This window comes from Herpailurus yagouaroundi, unplaced genomic scaffold (assembly GCF_014898765.1).
Source record: "Herpailurus yagouaroundi ecotype Mexico unplaced genomic scaffold, PumYag 139, whole genome shotgun sequence".
NCBI classification, from domain to species: Eukaryota; Metazoa; Chordata; class Mammalia; order Carnivora; family Felidae; genus Herpailurus; species Herpailurus yagouaroundi.
Window position 1 is genome coordinate 43141019 of NW_024412394.1, and position 27055 is coordinate 43168073.

At 39.2% G+C, this 27055-nt stretch overlaps 1 protein-coding gene across 3 annotated transcripts in view; it reads right to left on the minus strand.

Annotated features, from left to right (window-relative positions):
* The window catches only part of UBE3D (ubiquitin protein ligase E3D), a 244646-nt gene that overhangs the window by 80669 nt on the left and 136922 nt on the right, over positions 1 to 27055 (minus strand). The window contains exon 10 of one of the 3 annotated variants that reach the window (XM_040474049.1): positions 4202 to 4788. The exons of the other annotated variants lie outside the window; for them this stretch is intronic. Coding sequence (XP_040329983.1) covers positions 4768 to 4788 — 21 coding nt within the window. The 3' untranslated portion in view covers positions 4202 to 4767. Of the gene's footprint in view, positions 1 to 4201; positions 4789 to 27055 lie in introns of those variants that run through there. 3 annotated transcript variants of the gene reach the window in all.

A 27055-nucleotide genomic window follows, 5' to 3' on the forward strand; every position in this document is an offset into this window, starting at 1 on the left:
AGAGAGAGAGAGAGAGAGAGAGAGAGAGAGAGAGAGAGTTTGAGTGGGGCAGGGGCAGAGAGAGGGAGATACAGAATCTGAAGCAGGTTCCAGGCTATGAGCTGTCAGCACAGAGCCCGACATCGGGCTGAAACTCACAAATTGTGAAGTCATGACCTGAACCAAAGTTGCATGCTTAATCCACTGGGCCACCCAGGCACCCCTACTTTTCATTAACTTCAATCATTTTCAAACACTACATGATGTTTTTCTTGTCCTGTTTCTTGTCTTATTCCCAATTATTTTAAAACCCTGCTTCATTATGTATTTATTCTGCTTGGTCTTCTTGGCACCCAGAGACTTCTTGCCTCAGAGTTCTCTGACCACCTAGGGAAATTGCACAAGTGGCTCTTGTCTTGCTTTTACCCTGTTATCTGTACAATGGGAACATACTAGCACCTGTGTCACAGAGCCATGGAGAGAACTGCATGAGGTAATTTATGTTAAAGACCATCAATAGTGTCATGCATAGTTACTCAGTTGATGATAGTGAACATTTTTTTTCTTTTTTTACCCACAATGTCCCTTCCTCTCTTTTTGCTGGCTACCCCCTGGTAGATTTTTTTTTTTTTTGAAACTCTTAATAGTATATTTAAATTCTGTGGTTCCATTTACGACTGCTCTTGAATAGATTCTGGAATTATACTCGTATGACACATGAGGCTAGTGTGAAATGACTTCCCAGGACCAATATGGAGATTGTACAGCCTGCTTCAATTCTCTCTAACCCTCCTTATGTGGTTTAACTAAATCTCTTCATTGCTGGATATTTCTCTTTCTCAGAGAAAGAGAAGAAATTAAAAAAAATATTATTTAGACAAAGACAAATGATAAGTAGAATGGCTCCCTTCCCCTCTTTTCCCCACTTCCTGTGGCCCCCAAAGAAGACTCTTATAGGTTAACACATTACCCTCAGACCTACCCAGTGCTTAGACATTAACAGCTCAGCTCAACTGTGCTGGCCCTTCCCTCCCAGCCCTAGAACCAGTGGAGACGCGTTGAGCTTGAGAACCTCACTGTGGCAAGATTTTTATTTTTTATTGAAAAAAATATTTTTTTTTTACATTTATTTATTTTTGAGGGACAGAGTGAGGCAGAGCACAAGTGGGGGAGGGGCAGAGAGAGAAGGAGACACAGAATCTGAAGCAAGCTCCAAGCAAGCATTCAGCGCACAGCCCAATGCAGGACTCAAACCCACAAACCATGAGATCACGACCTGAGCTGAAGTCAATCACTTAACTGACTGAGCCACCCAGGCGCCCCTGTGGCAAGATCTTAAGTTGCATGACAGATGCAACTTCACACAGTAACCACAGTATAAACAGAAATCCTGTGTGTGTGTGTGTGTGTGTGTGTGTGTGTGCACATGAGAGAGAAAGAGAGAGAGGAGAGAGAGAAGACAGAGATGGACAGACAGACCTCTTACTCCTGCCCCTTCCTCAGAGCTTCTCAAAGCCACTCTACTTCCATCCTCCACTGGTGCCATTAAGAAGAAGGTGGGCTTAGCTCTCTCTGGCTTGGTTCCTCATAAGACCCAGAGAGAGGTGAAGAGGTCTAACTATGCTTGATTTTTTTTTTTTTAGTGTTTATTTATTTTTAGAGACAGAAAGACAGAGCACGAGCCGGGGAGAAGCAGAGAGACAGGGAGACACAGAATCTGAAGCAGGCTCCAGGCTCTGAGCTGTCAGCACACAGCCCAACGCGGGGCTTAAACTCGTGAGCCATGAGATCATGACCTGAGCCGAAGTCGGACACTTAACTGACTGAGCTACCCAGGAGCCCCTAACTACACTTGACTTTAACTTGATTTTACTTACACAAGGTTAGGAAATTGGAATCCTCTTCTAGCTGGGTTTGGTTGAGTGGTAGAGTTGTCTTGAATCCTGAGTACCTTCACCATCTAAACCGTAAACACCGTAACAGCTGCTTTCTTCTCCAGAGGAAGAAAGACTATCTCAGAAGAAATTTCTATTTTATGCACAGACTGAACTCTGCTTCACTGAGTTTATTCTGGTCTCCAACAATATAAACTGAACTCTTAAGAAATAGTCACACATAGGGGCGCCTGGGTGGCGCAGTTGGTTAAGCGTCCGACTTCAGCCAGGTCACGATCTCGCGGTCCGTGAGTTCGAGCCCCGCGTCAGGCTCTGGGCTGATGGCTCAGAGCCTGGAGCCTGTTTCGGATTCTGTGTCTCCCTCTCTCTCTGCCCCTCCCCCGTTCATGCTCTGTCTCTCTCTGTCCCAAATAAATAAATAAACGTTGAAAAAAAAATTAAAAAAATAAAAAGAAATAGTCACACATAAAAGCATTCATCATGAATGTATTCATTTGTGAAACCAATAGTACACTAAGGCCAGGCCCCATGCCACAAAAGACCTAGATTTTGTAACGACTGTGTCAGTGACAACACACAACTATACAAAGTCACCAGATCTTGTTTCTTAGGCTATGTCCTCTAAGGCCGTGGTTCTCAACTGGGGTCAATTTTGGACACCAGGGCAATGTCTGCTGATGTTTTTAGTTGTCACAACTGGGGTTGGAGGGCTACCAGAATCTGGTGGGTGGAGGCCAGGGATGTTGCTAAACATCCTTCATTGCACAGAAGGGTACCAGAATTATGTCACCACAAAATACGCCACTTTGGCATAAGGATTATTTTGAGCTAAAGACAACAGAAGGCCAGCAGAGGCAGAAAAAGCTCTTTACCTCCGTGTAACTACCTAAAAATAAAGTATAAATTTCCTCTTTTGTAAATGAAATTTACATTTATAAGGGAAATTTCCATTTGTAAAGACGTCTCTGTACCAGGAAGAGCACTACTCCGGGAGACAACTCTTATCATCTGAGAAACTCTTATCTGCATAACAAGACAACCCTATTACCATACATTTTCTTCCCTCACCTTCCTATAATTTGCCTCCCCTGCCAAAAAGCCCAAAACCTCTTTTTTCTTTGTTTAGCCCAATATGGTGTATAAACCTCAATCATCTGACCACCTCCTTGAGTCTCCTTCCTTTGTGAAACTCTTGTGTGGATGTATGCAATTAAATGTTTTTCTTATTCACCTATCTTTTATCAGTTTGATTTGCAAACTGCAGCCCCTGAATTTTTTTTTTTAATTTTTTTTTTTCAACGTTTATTTATTTTTTTTGGGACAGAGAGAGACAGAGCATGAACGGGGGAGGGGCAGAGAGAGAGGGAGACACAGAATCGGAAACAGGCTCCAGGCTCTGAGCCATCAGCCCAGAGCCTGATGCGGGGCTCGAACCCAGGGACCGCGAGATCGTGACCTGGCTGAAGTCGGACGCTTAACCGACTGCGCCACCCAGGCGCCCCAGTACAGCCCCTGAATTGAGAGGGAAAAAGAGTTCCTCCCCACAGCAGAGGACAATCTCTCACAACAAACTGTCATCTGTCCCCAAACCTACATGGTGCTAAGGTGGAGAAACCCTGCTCTATACTGACAGCTAGAAATCGAAAGCATGGAAAACCAGCTTGGTATTTGGGAGCTTAGTAGCTTAAGAGAAACCAAAGTAATTCTCATCTGTGGCTGTGTGTCTTGGACAGATCACTGAGATCTTTGCTGTTTCAAACTGCGCTTAATAAAGTGACGCTGCAGGGCCAAACAGATGGGTTTTGGTCCTGTGTCAGTCTGCCCGTTACACATTAGGAGTGCCGCAGCATGGCTGTGCTGGCAGGACAAGGGTCTGGGTGAAACAGAAAGTTCGCTAAAGCACAAGGCCAAGTGACACCCACGTTTTGGGTGTTAGGAAATCCAGGGACATAAAACCCAGCGTTTTGGGGGCACAGAGGTATAAGGCAGCCTGTAGGCTAGGATGAACACCACAAGGTTGGGCGAGCAGCAGGTACAGGTGCAGATCCAGACTGTCCTCGTGACAGACAGGGGATCTGCCTGGCTCTCGGAGCAGCTCTGCCCGGAGCTGGGGGACTGTGGGAGAGGATCCAACCGTCTCTGTGAAATCAGCAGCTCGCCGTGATGCTCTGTAGCAATCTCCCTAGCTCCATCATGCTCGCTCCACGGCTTCCTCTCCACCGGCTCTGGCACACAAGGATTAAGACCAGTCTATACTGGGACGCCAGTGAGGTGCATCTGTTGATCAGCAACAGTATTTGGTAAAGGAAATAAAGAAAAGGAACCCGTGCAGGCCTGCATAAACAGGAAAACCTTTAATGTGATAACCATTCAACAAACATTTATTCACTGAGCATCTCTTCTGAATAAGGCATACAAATTCCTATTATTTTTCTTCCTAAACATTTGTTTGAAACAAACCAAATGGGAAGCTTATGTAAGTTTATTTGCTTGGATGTACGGCAGTTAACTTTCAGATCCACCAGTGAAGCCCCTCACTGTGTTCCACAAAGGACAGATGGGACTCCACTAGCTAATCTCCTTCCAGGTGGTGCTGACGTGGCACATATTGGAATATTCCTCTCTGTGGGAAATAGAGACATAACTTCTACACTTTCCTCAACCTGTTATGACAACGTTCTTCACAGTCTTGGTTCTTCAAAGATTTGAAGTGAACTCCTCTCATGGAGAGTATATGCGAACCAGTAAACTCACAACTTCCACACGATGCTCTTATTCAGTAGCTCTGGTTCTTGTCTCTGTAATGGCTGCCTACTGTGCAGAATGCTGGCCTCTGGGGTGCTCTGTTCGGGAGAGCTGTCTTCCAGGGACAGGAATGTCTCGGCTCCAACAGTTACATCTTCAAAAAGGCCACCTGGAGAAGGAAGAAAAACCCACGATGCTTCACTTATATAACATGATGAAATGGTTCAATGCATGTCAAATCAGAATCAGGGAACTCTGGTCAATAGAGACGCATGCTGATCTACAAAAGAAAAATAACTCCTGGGTCCGGGGAGACACTGCCATTTTACAGCGGGAGCCAATTACTCCTTTTTAAATGAACCATGTAGTAATTAACATGATTCGCATGCACTTTAAAGAAAAAAATAAATAAGTTTTAATTGACACTGAAGCTGTACGGCCGTGAAGTAATCCAGTCCTCCTTCCCATTGTTTCAGACTGCCTTATTTTGGACTTTCCGTGAGCAGAAGTTTGAGTCCAGAAGATTCCCGCCAAGTCCAGCTCCTCACTGCCAGCCTCTCCCCAGGTCGTGTGAATGCTTTTAATCACATTCAGTTATATTTATTGGGCTTGTCGGTAGCAACTGATCTTAAAACTTAGTGTTTAAAAAAATTCAGGTCTACGTCCAAAATCGTTTCAAATTATTTAATGAGGCCCAGATCAAATGCATCTATTTCCCCCAGGAGTTTTAAACAACAGAGAAACAAACACTAAAGTTGATCATAAAAGTTGAGTTCAGAAGTGATAAATAAATTGGGAACTGTCCCAGTATCAGGAAGAGCGCAGACTGCAGATTAGAGACAAAGATGGGGAAGTGTGGGAGGACTGGCAAAGTCATGCTTGGCCTTTTTGGGGGGAAAGAGTGAGCAACAGAACTAAAAAACATTCTACTCCCGGACAGTTGGTTCTTAAGTCCCCAAATGCAGTCAAAGGAGGCATGTATTTAATGATCCCTGTTAAGGGGAAAGGAAAAAGGAAGAGTCATGCAGGGCAGAAAGCATCGGCTTTCTGTTGAGTAATTCAGAAGGCTGTTACTCTTCATACAGAGCTGGTGAGAAAGGCCCCTGCTGCGTTTCCATATCAACTTCCTGCTGAGTTTTCTATATCAAGTTTTGCAATGAGAACACCAAAGTTGAAGGAGCAGGCAAAGAAGAAAGGTTAAGATTCCTAAACAAAATGTAAACACAGACAATTGATACAAATCTCAAGGGCTTACTGTGAGGATTAGATGAGATAATGGTTATGAAAATACATGTGTTCCTCTCCCTTGCCTTTCAGCTGATAACAGATATCAATCAGGAGCCCATGAATACACCAGAGGAGATGGGGCTGTTCAAGAGAGAACAGTGGGGCCCCTTAGGGGATGACCATGGAATTACAGGGGAAAGGTTATCAGTCTGGCTTCTGGATCACTGTAGATAGTGTCTCTGTCAGGTGATACTCCGCTTCTGTAAGAACAGTTTATGGGGAAGACCTTCCAAAGAAGACAATGCCACTGTTAATATTGAGAAATAGGAAAACCAGTTGTCTCCTTTTTAATTCGGAAAATTGCTATGTCGTGGAGTATTCCAACCAGAAACCACTCAGAATAATACCACTGATAAACATCACCATAAAAGTGGTTAATAACTTTACCCCTGGAATCACACAGACAGACCAGCGGTTCTCAACTTGGGGTGATTTTACCCACCAGGGGACATTTGGCAGTGTCTGCAGACATTTCGGTTATCATAAATTGGGGGACGCTATTGGCATCTAGGGAGTAGAGGCCAGGGGTATTGTTAAATGTGTTATAATGCACAGGACAGCCCTCCACAAGAAAGAATTATCAGCCCTAAAATGTCAATAGTGCTGATGCTGAAAAATACCAACTTTATAGACATAAGCGCTTAAAGCTAGATCTCTATTCACCAGCTGTGTGACCTTCAACAATCTTGTTAGCAGCCTCCCTCAGCCTTTCCTCATCTGCAAAACGGGAATTATAACTGGACCTATCTGAAACTTGTACAACACTTCATAGTTTATGAAGCCTATTTGGACTGCTTTCATCCTGAGTATAACCTGTGATTTACATAAAGCAAATGAAGAAACAGAAGCTCAGAAAAATTAAGTGACTTGCTCAGGATACAAAGCTATTAAGTGGCAATAATGGGCTCAGGAAGAAATTTTGATTCCTAACCCGTGCTTTTCCCACTAGAAGTTTTCAGACGAATAAGGCTTTTCAGAGTACATGAGCACAGCCACAGCTTGAGGCTCCATTGATACATTTCTGGAACATATAGTTACAAAAGTATATATTATTATTTAAAAACAACAGAAATGGGACTCTTTCCTATTGGCTGTAAGGTTTGAGTCTCCCTATTCTGTGCACTTGAATTTGGACAGTTGGGAATAGGAAGAGGGCGAGGAGGTAAAGATGTCTAAAAATAATGTCTCTGCTTTGAGTCATCACCTAAAAACAATCTTCTTAAACCACAACAAACAGGGCTAGGCTGATGTGATAGCTGACCAAATTTCAGTTTAAAATGCTTTAATACATTTACAGAATATGTTAAACACTTTTTAATGTTCTTTTATCTTAGTTAACAAATTTATATTATTAAATTCAATTCCTCACCATAGATTTGAAATTTCAATCAATAAAAAAATATGCTGTCAAGGCAGGCTGCACAAGATTAACATTAAAAGAAAAGGCTATCTAAGTGCTTTGGGGTTGCTAAACAAGACAGATAAAACAGTAAAATACTGGAAAATGTGAATTTCATAGCAACTGCAAGCTTTAGAAGAAACTCTTTAGAATAAGCATAGCCACACACAAATGTTCTTTAAAGAGTATTGTAGGTATTAAATATATAAAACCATGCCTTAAATATGTATTTTTGTTTAGGTATGGCTCATGTTCAAAGTTATGTTCTGAAATAGAATGTTTTATGACACGGAAAAGAGTTTATACTTTATATTATAAAACAGTTTCGAAAATCAAATTTCATTTACAAAACAAAAAATATAAATGTAAATATAAAAATAATTTCAGAAAAATATCAGAAGTTTATACTTTATACTATACAACGGTTTCAAAAGTCAAATTTCATTTACAAAACAAAAAATATAAATATAAATATAAAAATAATTTCAGAAAATGACTCAAGCATTTATCAAATACATTTAACATCTTAAATAATATTAAGTGGGGCGCCTGGGTGGCCCGGTCAGTTAAGTGGCTGACTTCATCTCAGATCATGATCTCACAGCTTGTGGGTTCGAGCCTGCATCGGGCTTTGCGCTGACAGCTCAGAGCCAGGAGCCTGTCTTCAGATTCTGTGTCTCCCTCTCTCTCTGTCCCTTTCCTGCTTATGCTGTCTTTCTCTCTCTCAAAAATAAATAAAACATAAAAAAAAGCTTAAAGAAAAAAATAAAAAACAAATAAACATTAAAAAATAACAGTAACTAATTTTTACTAACTCCCTAATTCAGCATTGATCAGGCCCATGTTGATAATACCTGGACTCATCTTTTTGAGTTGGATAAATAGTATAAGATTTCTCTTTCTGGGGTAGCAGCCTGGCTTCATTCATTCAACTCATTTAATCATTAGGTACTGTCTACACGCCAGTGACTGGCCCAGTCAGACCACACTGAGAAGGCATTCTCCCCCCGGTGCTAAGAGGCTGGTGGGGGAGACAGCCATGGAATGAGATGATTCTAATAATGTGGGATAAGTTTTGAGATGGATGCCTAACACCCGCTGGGAGAAAAATACCATTTTTGGGTTATGAAAGGAAGTAAGATTTCTGAGGCAGACCCTGAGACAGGTCTTTATTACCCTAATTATGAATACTGTGTTGACAGGGGGAGGCAAAACCTGGCATGGCACAGAGTGGCAAACACTTCTTCCTGCTTAAGGATGGTGGCTTGCTAAATGAATGACTAGCAAACTGGAAGGATGCAACAAAAGACCAAAGAAACAATACAATAAGGAAGAAGATCCTCTCCCTCCAAGATGACAACAATTATGTGTATACTCAATAGCAGACCGAGACTCCAGACTAAGGGAACATCCATGCAGCCTTCCAACTCCTGACTTTCTGCATAAAATCCATAAGAGCTTGTAGAAAATAGGAAAGAAAGAGTAAGATGGATGTCTGTAACTTAATTTAAACCTTGGCCTTGTATTTTCTTTAAGCCATGGATGCACTATGATAATTTAAATATAAATAAAAAGCCTGCTGATTTTCATCTATGCAGGAACCAGTTAAGCTAAGATTGGCTATTTCCCAGTGGACTTCTAGGTGGAAAGCTAGCAGTATGTCTCGTATCAGAAGAGAGAGATGTGTGGGGGAGAAACTAGGACTGATGTCCTTTCATCTGTACATAGAGCCGAAAACATGGACAAATTCAACGGTTACTAGATCTTGATCCTATTCACCAAAGCAAGTAAGTTCTAGACATAAAATTCTCCTCACTTCTTTTGGAACAAGGGGATGGTGGAGAATATTGTTGGCATTGGATGGTGCTACTGTAACACTATAGTGAACTAGTGGTTCTGATGCGATCACTGAAGCTTCCAGTTATATAAAGCAAATGAATAACTGTGCTAATGACAGCAAACCCATGGGGTGAACGTTTCTATGGCAGTAGTCTTTAGATGTTACATAAAAAATACTGCCTCAAGTCAAGACACATTTGTTAAAATCAATAATTCTGGGTTGGTGTTCAAATGCACAATATAAAAAAACAGTGCTACCACAATAAATACACCATCAGAAGTCTTTTTAACTTCTCAATCCTATGGAATATCTACAGGAGATAACTTGGCAGAAGAGAACCAGCGATACAACCACAGCCGTGGATGTGGTGTTGTGACAATCCCACTGCATTGTCCTGTTGGCGACAGGCCTCTTACCAAACAAGTTTATTCAGAAACAGTTGTCAGAGCTCAGAAACAAAGGAGTATTTTTCTCCAGTATCAATGAATTCAAATATTTAGTAGCAAAACTACTTTAATAAGTAATCTTTCAAGGCAGCTATGTTCATTCTTATCTATCTCTCTTAACATTGACATGAATGAGTGTTGAAGAAGATGACATACTTGGGATATCAGTACAATTAGAAATCCCAGGCAGGGACATGAACACACATAGGAAACAAAATACCCTTCTATAGCAGATGACTGGTTTCTGCCATCTAAACAGACTTATTTCAGTGATGTTTTTAAATTCCTATTTTACTTGTAAATATTAATTCTTCTAAGAGAGATACGACTAAGGCAGAAAGCTGCCTGATAAACACTTTCTGACCCATTGTCAAGGATGGAGGAGAGGTTAGCTTGTGAGGTTAGCAGTGTGGATCCCACTGGCTAACAGTTGGAAAAGTGCCTACATTAAGTAGGCAGTGATGTGATGCTGTAATGAGTGGTCCTGGGGCCAGACCTATTCAGATGCAGGTGAGTGAGTGCAGAATTCTATCAAGTAGGAAGAAGGCACAAGGGTGATTTACCACACTTTTTTCAGGGAAAAGGCTAAGGAGGTTCACCGCTGCCTTTGCAAATGGTCCTAGACAATAGTATATCATACCTGAACAGCTTACTGTTGTTGGTTAGTATTCAATAAGTTCTTTACTGTAATTCTTAAAACTTAGAGCAATTGAGAGTTGTATTGCTCAGTTTTTTTTAATAACTGATTAATGATTATATGAATTACAGAAAAAATTAGGAAAATAAAATTTTTGTAACTCCACTATCAGCTATAACTACTAACACTTTAGATATAGCTCTCTAGACTTCTATTATCTATGTGTAACTGGACATTTTTATATATGCTGCTTTGTAATACATAGGTCCTTTTTAGCCTAATAATCTATTGTGGTGATCTTCCCATAACAACGATTATTTTTCTATGATATTTTTTTTTTTAAATTTTTTTTTTCAACGTTTTTATTTATTTATGGGACAGAGACAGAGCATGAACGGGGGAGGGGCAGAGAGAGAGGGAGACACAGAATCGGAAACAGGCTCCAGGCTCCAAGCCATCAGCCCAGAGCCCGACGCGGGGCTCGAACCCAGGGACCGTGAGATCGTGACCTGGCTGAAGTCGGACGCTTAACCGACTGCGCCACCCAGGCGCCCCTCTATGATATTTTTTTAATGGCTGCATTAATTCCACTATATATCTGTATCACTTTAAGAAAAAAAAGATAAATACAAAACATGTTACAAGAAAGCAAATTTGAGGGGTTTCTTTGGGGGTTAAGGGATGGTATTGACTATTGGGCCCAGAGGGTATTTTAGCATAATCTAGTCCAGTGATTCCTTAGGTGTTGTCTCTGGACAAGCTTGATCTGCATCACCAGGAAATTGTTAGGCTAATTCTTGTGCCCTATTCTACATCTGCTGAATCAGAAACTCTAGGGATGGAGCCCAGCAATTGGTGTCTAATAGTCCTCCAGATGACTCTACTCTATGTTAGAGTCTGAGAGCCACTGGTCTAATCCATTCATTTTACGCAGCCGAGCAAACTTAGAAAGGGACTTATTTATAGTGGCACAGCTAATAAGAAGAGGGACTCAAACACAAGTCTAAATCCTAATCCAGCATCTTCATTTCCAGACCAGTGCAAAAGGAAGACACTGGTTTAGGGGGTCCAAAAATCCTTATAAAACACATTTTTTCGGGGTGCCTGGGTGGCTCAGTCGGTTACGCATCCAACTTTTTGGCTCAGGTCATGGTCTAGAGTTTGTGGGTGTGAGCTCCATGTTGGGGTCTGTGCTGACAGATCAGAGCCTGGAGCTTGCTTCAGGTTCTGTGTCTCCCTCTCTCTCTGCCCCTCCCCCGCTCGTGCTCTGTCTCTTTCTCTCTCTCTCTCTCTCAAAAAAAAAAAAAAAACGCTAAAGAAAAAAATACAAATAAACATAAAAAAATAAACATTAAAAAATTTTTTAAAATATTTTTTCTTCTAGAAGACAGTAAGACTGTCAAACAAGGAAGAAAGAAACAATGTCCAGTCCTATTTGCTGATATTGATAAAGGATACTGGGCCCAACATCTACAAAAGGAGAGCTGAGTGCTTTTTGTTAATTATCTAGAGATTGAAGGGGCCAAATATCTCAAACTGATCTACTGTGTAAAATTAGACTGTTAAGAGTTAAGTAAATGATTTTGGGGTGAGGAGGGGCTGGAAAAGATAGCTCCTGATATGCCTTAATGTGGTTTTCTTTTCTAAATCTAGTTACCCCACATGGGTCTCTACCAAAATTATTTGGTTAGTTCAGGTAAACAAAATTGTCCCAAATTTTCATTAAAAATAAAGACTATCATGACAGCACCAAAAAGCTGGCAAAGAAACAAAATCTTCCATATGCTGCTTGGGAGGTGGTGGATATAAAATGGTATGGGCATTCTAGAAAATGGTTTAGCAATTTCTTTGAAAAGCAAACATGTATTTACTATATGATCCAGCAACTGCTGTCTTAGACATTTAACCCAGAGAAATGAAAACTTTATGTTCACACAAAAAGCTGGACACAAATATTTATGGGAGCATTATTTTAATAGCCCCAAACTGGAATCAGACCAGGTGTATAGTTAAACCCACTGTGGTATACCAATATTGTAGAATACTACTCAGCAATAACAAGTGGCAAATTACACATACATGCAACTTGGAAGAATCTCCAGGGAATTATGCTGAGTTAAAAAAAGCCGACCTCAAAATGTATGAGAGTGAAATCATACGGTATTTGTCTTTCTCTGACTTATTTCATGTAGCATTATACTCTCCAGTTCCATCCATGTCATTACAAATGGCAAAATTTCATTCTTTTCTATGGCTGAATAATATTCCACTGTATATATACCACTTCTTCTTTATCCATTCATCAGTTGATGGACATTGGACTCTGTCCACAGTTTGGCTACTGTAAATAAGGCTGCTAAAAAGACATGGGTGTATCCCTTTGAATTAGTGTTCTTGTAATCTTTGGGTAAATACCCAGTAGTGTGATTGCTGGATCATAAGACTGATTATAAAAAGTTCATAACTTTTTGAGGAGTCTCTATACTGTTTTCCACAGTGGCTGCACTAGTTTGCATTACCATGAACAGTACAAGAGGGTTCCCCTTTCTCCACACCCTTGCTAACACCTGTTGTTTCTTGTGTTGTTCATTTTAGCCAATCTGACAGGTGTGAGGTGATATCTCCTTGTAGTTTTGATTTGCATTTCTCTGATGAGAAGCGAGGCTGATTGGATGAATGTCTTTTTTTTAAATTAAAATGTTTTAATATTTATTTAATTCTGAGAAAGAGAAAGACAGAGTGTGAGAAGGGGAGGGGCAGAGAGAGAGGAAGACACAGAATCTGAAGCAGGTTCCAGGCTCTGAGCTGTCAGCACAGAGCCTGACACACAGCTCAAACCCATGAACTGTGAGATCATGACCTGAGCTGAAGCCTGACGCTTAACCAACTGAGCCATCCAGATGCCACTGGATGGATGTCTTCTTTGGAGAGATGTCTGTTCATGTCTCCTGCCCATTTCTTAACTGAATTATTTGTTTTGGGTGTTGAGTTTTATAAGTCCTTTATACATTTTGGAAACTAACCCTTTATCAGATATGTCATTTGTTAATATCTTGTATTCCACAGGCTGCCTTTTAGTTTTGTTGTTTGTTTCCTTCACTGTGCAGAAGCTTTTTATTTTGATGTAGTCCCAGTAGTTTATTCCTGCTTTTGTTTCCCTTGCCTCAGGAGACATATGTAGAAAGAAGTTGCTACAGCTGATGTCAAAGAAGTTATTGCCTGTGTTCTCTTCTACGATTTTTATGGCTTCAGGTCACATGTAGACCTTTAATCCATTTTGAATTTATTTTTGTGTTTGGTGTAAAAGAGTGGTCCAGTTTCATTCTTTTGCATGTTGTTGTCCAGTTTTCACAACATCATTTGTTGAAGAGACTTTTTCCCATTAGATATTCTTTCCTGCTTTGTCAAACATTACTTGAACATGTAATTGTGGGTTTATTTCTGGATTTTCTATTCTGATCCATTGTATATAACATTTGGAAATGAGAAATTTTTACAAAGAGAGGACAGAGTAGTGGTTGCCAGGGGTTAGGGGTAGTGGGAGGGGAGAGATGGTGTGATTATAACAGGGCAACAGGATGGATCCTGGTTTAACTGCCAACGCAACTGCTCAGTGTCTTGACAATGGTGTTGGAAACAAACATACAGTGATAAAATTGTGTGGTACTTCATATATGTGCACACACATACACAGAGGAATAAAATAAAACCAGGGAAATCTGAGTAAGATGGGAGGGACCATACCATGTCAATACCCTGGTTGTGACAATATACTACAGTTCTGAACAATGTTTCCTTTGGGGAACCTGGGTAAAGGACACAAGTAATCTTTTACATTATTTCTGATAACAATAAGTGAATGTACAACTATTTAAATAAAAATTTCAACAAAAAATAATGCTACAATTATTTTTCTATTTTTTTAATGTTTATTTATTTTTGAGAGAGAGAGAGAGAGAGAGAGGAAGCACGAGTCAGGGAGGGGCAGAGAGTGAGAGGGAAACACAGAATCCAAAGTAGGCTCCAGGCTCCAAGCTGTCTGCACAAGCCTGATGCGGGGCTTGAACTCACAAACCTGAAGATCGTTATCTGAGCTGAAGTCAGACGCTTAACCCACTGAGCCATCCAGGTGCCCCAATAATGCTACAATTCTTGGCAAATGATCTTGTCTAGCTTACTTCAATCCAGTTACCTCTACATGTAGCTTGAGATACATTATTTAAAATCTTGCCCACATTGATGTTCTGGTCAATATATCACTGATATTTCATTTCCTCAGTGGAATGACCTGAGTAAGCTAGTAAGATAATTTTGGAATGAGTCCTGAAGCAGACGGCTACAGTGAGACAGAACACCATTATATTTAATGTGGTTGGGCTGACAGCCTGGCATTAAATGCTTAGGTTACACACAATAGCATCTTAAATCTTAGGTTGTATATGAACCACTTATTCTAAATAGTCCACTAAGCACATTCTTTTTTTGCTTTTTTATTGCCCTGGAGTAAATAATGAAGAAAGTATTCTGGCATTTTTAAAAATTCAAAATGTCATAGCAAAATTTCCAGGTACATAATAGGCACTCAATAAATATTTTTTTTCACACTGAATACATTAGACTTAAATTCTAATTTCACCTTTTTAAAACAATTTTTTAATGTTTATTTATTTTTGAGAGAGGGAGAGAGAGAGAGACAGAGCATGGGTGGGGGGGGCAGAGAGAGAGAGAGAGACAGAATCCAAAGCAGGCTCCAGGCTTTGAGCTGTCAGCACAGAGCCCGATGTGGGGCTCGAACCCACAAATCGCGAGATCATGACCTGAGCCCAAGTCAGACACTTAAGCGACTGAGCCAGGCAGGTGCCCCTCTAATTTTACTCTTAAAAGGAATATTACCTTAGAAAACATATGGAGAAAAAGGAAAAAAAATGTATTATAAAATCTAACATAATTATCACTTGGGCCTATTTCTATATAGTTTTAAGATACATTTTTATATCGATTATCATATGGGCATAATTTTTGATATCATCAACAGTTTTATATGTTGCTCAGTAAGTCTTTACTCATATTTTAATAGCTGTAAAATAGTCCATCTTAATTTAATCCATTACAAACTTAAGTTGTTCCCAGGTTTATTAAGATCATAAGCATCAATCATTTTCATGTTTATAGATTTTTTTCCATATTTTATAATATTCCCTTAGGGTTGAGTCTCAGGAATGGGATTACTAGATTGAAAGGTATAAATATTATTATAATTTGATGCATATTTTTTCCAGTGAGCTGTACCAACTGGCAATGCCATTAGCATTAGGTCTTTCTTTTTTAATCAGCACAAACTTAATTAAAAAAAAAATAACAAGGGGGCGCCTGGGTGGCGCAGTCGGTTTAGCGTCCGACTTCAACCAGGTCACGATCTCGCGGTCCGTGAGTTTGAGCCCCACGTCAGGCTCTGGGCTGATGGCTCGGATCCTGGAGCCTGTTTCCGATTCTGTGTCTCCCTCTCTCTCTTCCCCTCCCCTGTTCATGCTCTGTCTCTCTCTGTCCCAAAAATAAATAAAAAACGTTGAAAAAAAATTAAAAAAAAATAACAATGCTTTTTGAATTTATTTACTTGCTATGAGTTTAAACATTCTCCCAAATGTTTGTTTAATAATTTGTTTTTCTTGTAAATTGGTTAATTGTGAAACAAAAAACGGTATAACTGAGCTGCAATCTTGAAAGGATGCTGCGGCAGCAAGGATGGATGAGACAGAACAGAGAATCAGCGATGTAGAGGACAAACTTACAGAGAATAACAAAGCAGAAAAAAAGAGGGAGATTAAGGCAAAAGAGCACGATTTAAGAATTAGAGAAATCAGTGACTCATTAAAAATGAACAACATCAGAATAATAGGGGTCCCAGAAGAGGAAGAGAGAGAAATACAGGTAGAAGGGTTATGTGAGCAAATCATAATGGAAAACTTTCCTAACCTGGGGAAAGACAGAGACATCAAAATCCAGGAAGCACAGACGACCCCCATTAGATTCAACAAAAACCAAACATCAACAAGGTATATCACAGTCAAATTTACAAAATACTCAGGCAAGGAAAGAATCATGAAAGCAGGAAGGGAAAAAAAAGTCCCTAACCTACAAGGGAAGGCAGATCAGGTTTGCAAGCAGACCTATCCACAGAAACTTGGCAGGCCAGAAAGGAGTGGCGGGATATATTCAGTGTGCTGAATCAGAAAAATATGCAGCCAAGAATTCTTTACCCAGCAAGGCTGTCATTCAAAATAGAAGGAGGGATAAAAAGTTTCCCAAACAAACACAAATTAAAGGAGTTTGTGACCACTAAACCAGCCCTGCAAGAAATTTTAAGGGAGACTTTTTAAGGGAGAAAAGATGAAAATATATAAATAAAAATAAATAAATACCAAAAGCAACAAAAGATTAGGAAGGACCAGAAACGCCAACTCTACAAGCATCATAATGGCAATAAATGCATATCTTTCAGTACTCGCTCTAAACATCAATGGACTCAATGTTCCAATCAAAAGACACAGGGTAACAATGGATAAGAAAACAAGATTCATTTATATCTTGCAGAAGGGCATTATACCATAATCAAGGGGTCTATCCACCAAGAAAACCTAACAATTGTAAACGTTTATGCACCGAATGTGACAGCACCCAAATATATAAATCAATTAATCACAAACAAAGAAACTCATCGATAGTAATACCATAATAGTAGGAGACTTCAACACCCCACTCACAGCAATGGACAGATCATCTAATCAAAAAATCAACAAGGAAACAATGGCTTTGAATGACATACTGGACCAGATGGACTTAACAGATATATTTAGAACATTTTACCCTAAAGCAGCAGAATATACATTCTTCTCCAGTGCACATGGAACGTTCTCCAGAATAGACCATATACTGGGACAAAATCAGCCCTAAGTAAGTACAAAAAGATCAAGATCAGAACGCGCATATTTTCAGACCACAACACTATGAAACTCGAAATCAACAAGAAAAAATTTGGAAAGGTAACATATACTTGGAGACTAAAGAACATCCTACTAAAGAATGAATGGGCTAACCAAGAAGTTAAAGAGGAAATTAAAAAGTTCATGGAAGCCAATGAAATTGATAACACCACAACCCAAAACCTTTGGGATGCAGCAAAGGCAGTTATAAGAGGAAAGTATATAGCAATCCAGGCCTTCCTAAAGAAGGAAGAAATATCTCAGATACACAACCTAACCTTATGCCTTAAGGAGCTGGAAAACGAACAGCAAATAAAACCCAAAACCAGCAGAAGACAGGAAATAATAAAGATTAGAGCAGAAATTAATGCTATTGAAACCAAAAAAAACCAGTAGAACAGATCAATGAGACCAGAAGCTGGTTCTTTGAAAGAATTAACAAAATTGATAAACCACTAGCCAGTTTGATCAAGAAGAAAAAGGACTCAAATAAAATCAAGAATGAAAGAGGAGAGATCATAACCAACATAACCGAAATAAAAATAATAAGAGAATATTATGAGCAATTATATGCCAATAAAATGGGTAATCTGGAAGAAATGGACAAATTCCTAGAAACATATACACTACCAAAATTGAAACAGTAAGAAATAGAAAATTTGAAAAGATCCATAACCAGTAAGGAAATCAGATTAGTAATCAAAAATCTCCCAAAAACCAAGAGTCCAGGGCCAGATGGCTTTCCAGGGGAATTATACCAAAGTTAAGGAAGAGTTAACACCTACTGTCTTGAAACTGTTCCAAAAAATAGAAATGGAAGGAAAACATCCAAACTTTTTCTATGAAGCCAGCATTACCTTGATTCCAAAACCAGACAAAGACTCCACTAAAAAGGAGAACTACAGACCCATTTCCCTGATGAACATGAATGCAAAAATCCTCAACAAGATATTAGCCAACCGGATCCAAAAATACATTAAAAAATTATTCACCACAACCAAGTGAGATTTACACCTGGGATGCAGGGCTGGTTCAGTATCTGCAAAACAACATGATTCATCAAATCAATAAAAGAAAGGACAAGAACCATATGATCCTCTCAATAGATGCAGAGAAAGCATTTGACAAAATACAGCATCTTTTCTTGATAAAAACCCTGAAGAATGTAGGCATAGAAGGAGCAAACTCGAGATCATAAAAGCCATACATGAACGACCCAATGCTAATATCATCCTCAATGAGGAAAAACTGAGAGCTTTCCCCCTAAGGTCAGGAACAAGACAGGGATGTCCACTCTCACCACTGTTATTCAACATACTATTGGAAGTCTTAGCCTCTGCAATCAGACAACACAAAGAAATAAAAGGCATCCAAATTGGCCAAGAAGAGGTCAAACTTTCACTCTTTGCAGATGACATGATACTCTACATGGAAAACCCAAAAGATTCCACCAAAAAACTGCTAGAATTGATTCATGAATTCAGCAAAGTTGCAGGATATAAAATCAACGCACAGAAATTGGTTGCATTCCTATACACCAACGATGAAGTGACAGAAAGAGAAATCAAGGAATCAATCCCATTTACAGTTGCACCAAAAACCATAAAATACCTAGGAATAAATCTAACCAAAGAGGTGAAAAATCTATACACTGAAAACTATAGAGAGCTGATGAAAGAAATTGAAGAAGACACCAAAAGATGGAAAAAGATTCCATGCCCCTGGATAGGAAGAACAAATATTGTTAAAATGTCGATACTACCCAAAGCAATCTACATATTCAATGTAATCCCTATCAAAGTAACACCAGAATTCTTCAGAGTTAGAACAAAAAATTGTAAAATTTGTATGGAACCAAAAAAGACCCCAAATAGCCAAAGTGATCTTGAAAAAGAAAACCAAATCAGGAGGCATCACAATCCCAGACTTCAAGCTACACTACAAAGCTGTAATCATCAAAACAGTATGGTACTGGCACAAGAACAGACACTCAGATCAATGGAACAGAATAGAGAACCCAGAAATGGACTCACAAACATATGGCCAACTAATCTTTGACAAAGCAGGAAAGAATATCCAATGGAATAAAGACAGTCTCCTCAGCAAGTGGTGCTGGGAAAACTGGACAGCGACATGCAGAAGAATGAACCTGGACCAGTTTCTTACACCATACACAAAAATAAACTCAAAATGAAGACCTCAATGTAAGACAGGAAGCCATCAAAATCCTCGAGGAGAAAGCAGGCAAAAACCTCTTTGACCTTGTCCACAGCAACTTCTTACTCAACATGTCTCCAGAGGCAAGGGAAACAAAAGCAAAAATGAACTACTGGGACCTCATCAAAATAAAAAGCTTCTGCACAGCAGCAAAGAAACAATCAGCAAAACTAAAAGGCAACCGACAGAATGGCAGAAGATGTTTGCAAATGACATATCAGATAAAGGGTTAGTATCCAAAATCTATAAAGAACTTATCAAACTCAACGCCCAAAAAACAAACAATCCAGTGAAGCAATGGGCAAAAGACATGAACAGACTTTTCCAAGGAAGACATCCAGATGGCCAACCGACACATGAAAGAATACTCCACATCACTCATCATCAGGGAAATACAAATGAAAACCACAATGAGATACCACCTTACACCTGTCAAAATGGGTAACATTAACAACTCAGGCAACAACAGATGTTGGCAAGGATGCGGAAAAAGAGGATCTCTTTTGCATTGTTGGTGGCAATGCAAGCTGGTGTAGCCACTCTGGAAAACAGTATGGAGGTTCAAAAAACTAAAAATAGAACTACCCTATGACCCAGCAATTGCACTACTAGGCATTTATCCATGGGATACAGGTGTGCTGTTTCAAAGGGACACATGCACCCCCATGTTTATAGCAGCACTATCAACAATAGCCAAAAGATGGAAAGAGCCCAAATGTCCATCAATGGATGAATGGATAAAGAAGATGTGGTATATATATATATATATATATATATATATATATATATATACACACACACACACACACACACACACACACACACACAATGGAGTATTACTCAGCAATCAAAAAGAATGAAATCTTGCCATTTGCAACTATGTGGATGGAACTAGAGGGTATTATGCTAAATGAAATTAGTCAGTCAGAGAAAGACAAAAATCATATGACTTCACTAATATGAGGACTTTAAGAGACAAAACAGATGAACATAAGGGAAGGGAAACAAAAATAATACAAAAACAGGGAGGGGGACAAAACAGAAGACACTCATATGTGGAGAACAAACTGAGAGTTACTAGAAGGGTTGTGGGAGGGGGGATGGGCTAAATGGGTAAGGGGCATTAAGGAATCTACTCCTGAAATCATTGTTTCACTATATGCTAACTAATTTGGATGTAAATTTAAAAAATAAAACAAATAAAATAAATAACAATGCTTTTTGAATTTATTTACTTGCTATGAGTTTAAACATTCTCCCAAATGTTTGTTTAATAATTTTTCTTGTAAATTGGTTAATTGTGAATTCACATCCTTTTTCTTTACCTACCCATAGGGGGTTTAATTTTTTTAATATTTTATAAAAGTTTTTTAGAAATGTTAATATGTTTTTGATGCAGTGAAGAAATTAAGTGCAAGGCACAGTCTCATCTCGCTAAATCCTTAAAAAAAAACTTGAATTAAATATCTAATTTAATTGCCCCCAAATTATAAAAGAGGAACCAAGATTCCAAAAAGGTAAGTAAATTCTGCTCACTACTATAAGCCAGGAATAACGCTGGATTTGCAACCAGGTCTCTGTTTCTGAGCCTAGTATTCACTCCATCATAAAAGCTCCCTCCTACCTAATTATGGCGAGATATAATTGCTATAGTAACTTTAGTTGAAAAAAGAATCCATAACATTCTAATTTTAAACCAGATTTAGTAGCAGTTAAAATGATGCAGGTACTCTATTTTTTGAGAAGAAAGTAGATTACTTTTTTTGGATTAGATGTAAACAAGACAAAGAAAAGCCAGGATGCACAATAAAGCCCTTCTTGTATAGAGAAAATAATTCTTTGATTAGAAGGGAACGTGTCTGGCAAATGAGGAGAGCCAACAGGATGGATGAGAAATTGGCATAAAATCTCGGAAAGGAATTTTTGTCTGTAAGTTTAAAAAGTAGGATGAATTATACTGGCATAGTTTAGGCAGTTCAGTAAAAAGGATTATAACTTGGAATAATCAAGTAACAGTTAAGGACTGGCAAGTAAGAGGATCAAATTATAACCAGATGTTTATTTTCTTTAGCCATTTACTACTTAGGCATTACTTTGAAAATATAATATTTAAAGGCACATAAATCTTTAAAAAGGAAAACATAGTAACATATCCATTTTTAAATAAACATCATTTATTTCTTAAGCCTGTTATTTGGAGTTGCTAGGAATAAACAGCGATCATAAAACTGGTAATCTATTTATTTTAAAGAACGGGTAGAGAATGGCTTATGAGGATTTTAGAATTACAAAATGAAACGAAAGTAAACTCTGGTACTGACACAGGGGAACACTGAGGAGGACAATGCTATGTGATGTTTCACCACAAGTTTCACCTTTTTTCACTTTAGGTCACATGCAAAACAAAGAGGGGCTCTTTTACATGGGACTGCTCATGGAGCTTCTCCAAGTCAACAACAGCTTAGGGTCTGGTGCTAGGAAAGGGTAGGTAGAGATCAAGGTTCAGAGTGGTAAGTTTTGTACCCATCATCTAAGCTCCAGGAGAAGCCAGAACAATCAGAGACGTACTCGGAAGGTACAAAAGGGTGAACTCTAAGTGATACGGAAAGACTGCACAAAGCCGGAGACAGAGTATATGAAACAGAGAAATGAAAAAACAGATTAGCGTGACAAGGCAGCACTCTGTACACAGCTAGAAGCTGTAGGAGACCAGAGATCCAGACTCTGGACTGAGGGAAAGAGGAGACTAAACCTGCCCCTTCTCCCTTCCTGCCCTCTGAGCTGAATGACCACTCAGAGCCTCAGCATCCTCTGGGTCTGCCCACTGATGGCTGTAGGAATTAGTGATAAGGTAAATAGCCTGGCAGGCACTGGAACAGATGACTCCCTCAATAAATGAATACAGATAATTATCATTACTCTACCTAAATGTTTTATGTATTTTACTATTAAAAAATGTTTATTTAGTTATTTTGAGAAAGAACGAGCAGGGAAGGGGCAGAGAGAGGAGGAGAGAAAGAATTTTCAAGCAGACTCCATACTGTCAGCAGGAAGACTGGCGTGGGGCTCGAACTCACAAACTGTGAGATCATGACTTGAGCCATAACCAACTGAGCCACCCAGGTGTCCCTTATAAGGTATTTTAAATATTGCTACAGATGCATTTTTTTCTGTCTGCTATTCATGAATGAATCTATGTTTCTTTAATTATTTTGAAAGAGTACAAATTATATACAAAATTATATATATAAAATAACCAAGGTTTAAATGAGCTTTTGTTTTTTTTGGCTTATACTACCTTAAGTAACAATGACAGTTACCAGTGACCAGTGACAGTTACCAAAATTGCAGATATTAAAGAAAACACTGCCACCCTATAGTGTTTGCAAATAAAGAAGGTAGATGTAAGATGTAAAGAATGTAGCGCAAAATATCACCTGCTACTTAAAAAATAACTCCAAGCTCAGGTGCCACTGATAGTATTGTGTAGGGGTTCTCTGAAGGTGTGTAATAGGTAGCATTCCTAGGGGTTCAAACCAGCACATCCTTTGTTACTAACATAATCTACTCATTAAAAACTCAGCTCTGAATCCAGGATGACTGACTACACTGTGAGTCTTTACTACATGAAATTATTTGGCTGAATTTATCAGGCCCCTACCAAATACAGTAAAACCTTGGTTTGTGAGCATAATTCATTGTGGAAATATGCTCATAATCCAAAGCACTTGTATATCAAGTGTATTTCAAGAACCATTGTCTCAGTTGTGATCTTGTGATATTTGGTGTCATGTACTACTTGTATTACAAGGCATCGCTTGTTTATCAAGTTAAAATTTATTAGAAATGTTTGGGGGCGCCTGGGTGGCTTGGTCGGTTAAGTGTCCGACTTCGGCTCAGGTCATGATCTCATAGTCCGTGAGTTCGAGCCCCGCGTCGGGCTCTGTACTGACAGCTCAGAGCCTGGAGCCTGTTTCAGATTCTGTGTCTCCCTCTCTCTCTGCCCCTCCACTGTTCATGCTCTGTCTCTCTCTGTCTCAAAAATAAATAAACATTAAAAAAAAAATTAGGGGCGCCTGGGTGGCGCAGTCGGTTAAGCGTCCGACTTCAGCCAGGTCACGATCTCGCGGTCTGGGAGTTCGAGCCCCGCGTCAGGCTCTGGGCTGATGGCTCAGAGCCTGGAGCCTGTTTCCGATTCTGTGTCTCCCTCTCTCTCTGCCCCTCCCCCGTTCATGCTCTGTCTCTCTCTGTCCCAAAAATAAATAAACGTTGAAAAAAAAATTTAAAAAAAATAAAAAAAATAAAAAAAAATTAAAGATCTCTCACACGATCAGAAGCTTGTCCATTTCTCCTTTAAAAAAAAAAAAAAAAGAAATGTTTGCTCGTTTTGCCCAACACTCACAGAACAAGTTACTCGCAATCCAAGGTTTTACTCTATATCCAAATTATATCATAACATTAACTAGAAAGAAGAGTCTGATTATTCAAGACATTCTATAAAACAGTGGGAATGAATGGGTGGCTATAAATGCGACCCCAAACCACTCAATCATTAGTGTATTACAATGTGAACTGGACTTTTCTGGCTATTGCGGCATCAAATACTCAGAAATGACCAAAGTTCAATGATATTTTGTCGGGACATACCATCATTCTTTAAAATCAGCTAACTGCCATAAAATGCTAAGGTCTGGATCTTGCCATTTCTCCACAAAAATGCAGGTTCTAGGAGCTGGCATCACCGATTAACTGAGGAATTTGCATATTTCAGTGAAAGTCAGGGCTGGCACAACATGTACCTGAAAGAGGTAGCTGGGTTTAGGAGAAAGAACACACGTATTTTCCAGAGAAAACGTGGTCAGGTTGCTCGGTCTTCATGCCTTAGGTGGGGCTATGAGATGGGCTTCCCTCTTCCTCTGCTGGTCAAGGATTACACCAGACACGACAGTGTTTGTGACTGGCCCCAAACAGGCAATCTCTTCCCTACACTTGTGCCTGGAAAAGTTTTCTTCCTCTATGCCTAAAAGGGGTCTGAAATTCATGACTGGTAACCTACAAAATTAAATATCAAGTATCTAGGGGTACTCCATAGTAAAAGGAGAAAAAAAACTTTCAGGATTAGAGAAGTTTTAAGAGGAGACACAGAAACGTTAAGTTTTGATCTGATGAGAGTAAAGACTATATTAGTTGTCCAAGTCATAAAACCATGAGAAAAAATACATTATGATTTGATGGGGAGGGAAGAAACTTTTGAAACTCACATATTGTTTTGGGTATCTTTAACACACCGCAATTGCTAACAGGCTGTGAGCATAAACAATATTCCACTGGGTGTGCTGTGCTCTCAGAACTATTCTACCTGATATAGCCTTTAAACACTTTTGACAAATGTTTTCTATTTTCCATTGATTTAGGGGTAAAGAATTTCTTTGAAAAGGAACAACGTTTCTTAAAAATTTCCCTGAAGTTTCTTTCCCTGAAAGGTCTTCATCTTTCTAAACTGGAGAAATAAGTGGGCCCAGATGGCAGTCCCCCAGTCAGGGATATTTGGGCAACCAAGACCCAGTGTGAGGTTAAGTGTGTACAGTCCCATTCCTTTTCTCCAGAACCCTAGGTTCGTAACATTAGTATGGTGCTAATAGCCTGGTTCCTTTAGGGGGATGGTATTTAGAGATCACAACTACATATGGCACTCTGTACATGTGACCTCATGTATACACGTATACATAAGCCACTCTCCTTCTGGGATGCAGCATGTTTCCTTTTCAAAGTGCAGTGAGAAAATACCAAGCTTCAAGTGCTCTTGTTTCCTGTTCAGAAACCAAGTCCTAAACGACTCAGAGTTGAATCCTTTTGTCTGGTCAGCCAGAGGACAGGTCAAAAAAATACCACATTAGTAACAAATTATTTTGGTGGACAGAAACCCAAGACAAAGAAAGCTAATGAGTCCCTTCCTTTTCCATTGGAATTAAAAGGAAATTGCTAAGTTCCATTATGAGAACTTAGATGGAAAAAGGAATCTTTCTGGATAGAGAATGTAATTTTTTTTTTAACTAGGTAAAGACATTCCCATATGAGTAAAAGAAAAATGCTTCCAGAAAAAGACTCACCAAGAATCTCCTTTGGACATGAAATTACAAAAGTGACTCACTGCCTTGTGTGGGGACAGGTCCCTACTGGTAATTTGTTTGTCAAAGTTGTGGAAGGATGACATAGGGCTGATCACTGTATGAGGCTGTGGGCATTCAAAGGTTATCTATCGCAAAGAAAATAAAATTAGTTTTGTGTACTTGTCTGGCTAGTTAGGAGGAGTATTTCTGACTTCACTAAAGGAAAATACTCTCTAAACCCCAAACTTCTGTTTAGAAACAGAGATGAGAACAAAAAAATAGAAGGGTATGTTTCACAGTTTTATAATTTGACCAAATTTATTCACAAGGTGAAAGGGTTTTTAGTCCCTGAGGAATAGAAGCAGGTTCCTATAAGGCTACTATGTGGAGGATAAGGGGTAATGGAGACTCCCACAAATTAACCATAATGTGACTTAAAAAGGCACTTCAAAAAAGAAGATAAATGACCAAAAAGCATCTGAAAAGGTGCTCAACATCCCTGGTCATCAGAGAAATGCAAACAAAAGTCATAATGAGATATCCACCAGAAGAGCTAAAATAAAAAAGACTGACAACTCGAAATGATGTTGCTGTTGATGACAACATAGAACAGCTCTCACACTCCTAGAAAGCCGCTGGGCAAGCAAAATGGCATAACCACTTGCAGAAGTGTTTGGCAGTTTATTAAAAGTTAAATGTACACCTACCCTATAACCAAGAAATTCCACTCCTAGATATTTACTGAGAGAAATAGAAATATGTCTACAAAAAGACATCCACAGAATATTTGTATTAGCCTTATTCAAAATAACCCCAAATCAGAAACAACCCAAGTATCCATCAACAGCAGAATGTATTAACAAATTGTGGCATATTCATATAATGGGTCACTATTCTGCAGTAAGAACGAATAAACCACTGGTAAATGCAGTAACACAGATAAATCACACACACACACACACACACACACACACACATACACACACACACACGTTAAGTTTAAGACAGCAGACAAAAAAAGAGTACATAGTGTATGATTCAGTTTATACAAAGTTTAAATACAGGTAAAATGAACTTAAGATGATAAAAATTAGATGATGTGGTTTTGGGGGGAGGGTGGATTAATCAAAGAGCCCAAAGAGAACGTTCTGGAGGAATGGATATGACTTATATCTTCTTTTCTGAATGGTAGTTACACAGCTGTATGTCAGTGGTTCTAGACCAGGGTGATTTTGCATCCTAGGGGACATTTGGCAAGGCTTGGAGACACTTTTAATTGTCATGACTAGGGGGATGCTACTGGAGTTGAATGGCAAAAGGCCAGGGATGAACAGGACAGTTTCCTTATAACAAAGAATTATCTAGTCGAAAACAAGGGTCCAAGAAACCTAGTGTATATACAATTGTCAAAACTCATCAAACAGAAAAGTTAAGATCTGCACATTTTATTAAATGTTAATTATTACAAAAAGAAAAAGAGAAAGAAAGAAAGAGACAGTGGGAGGGAGGGAGGGAGGGAG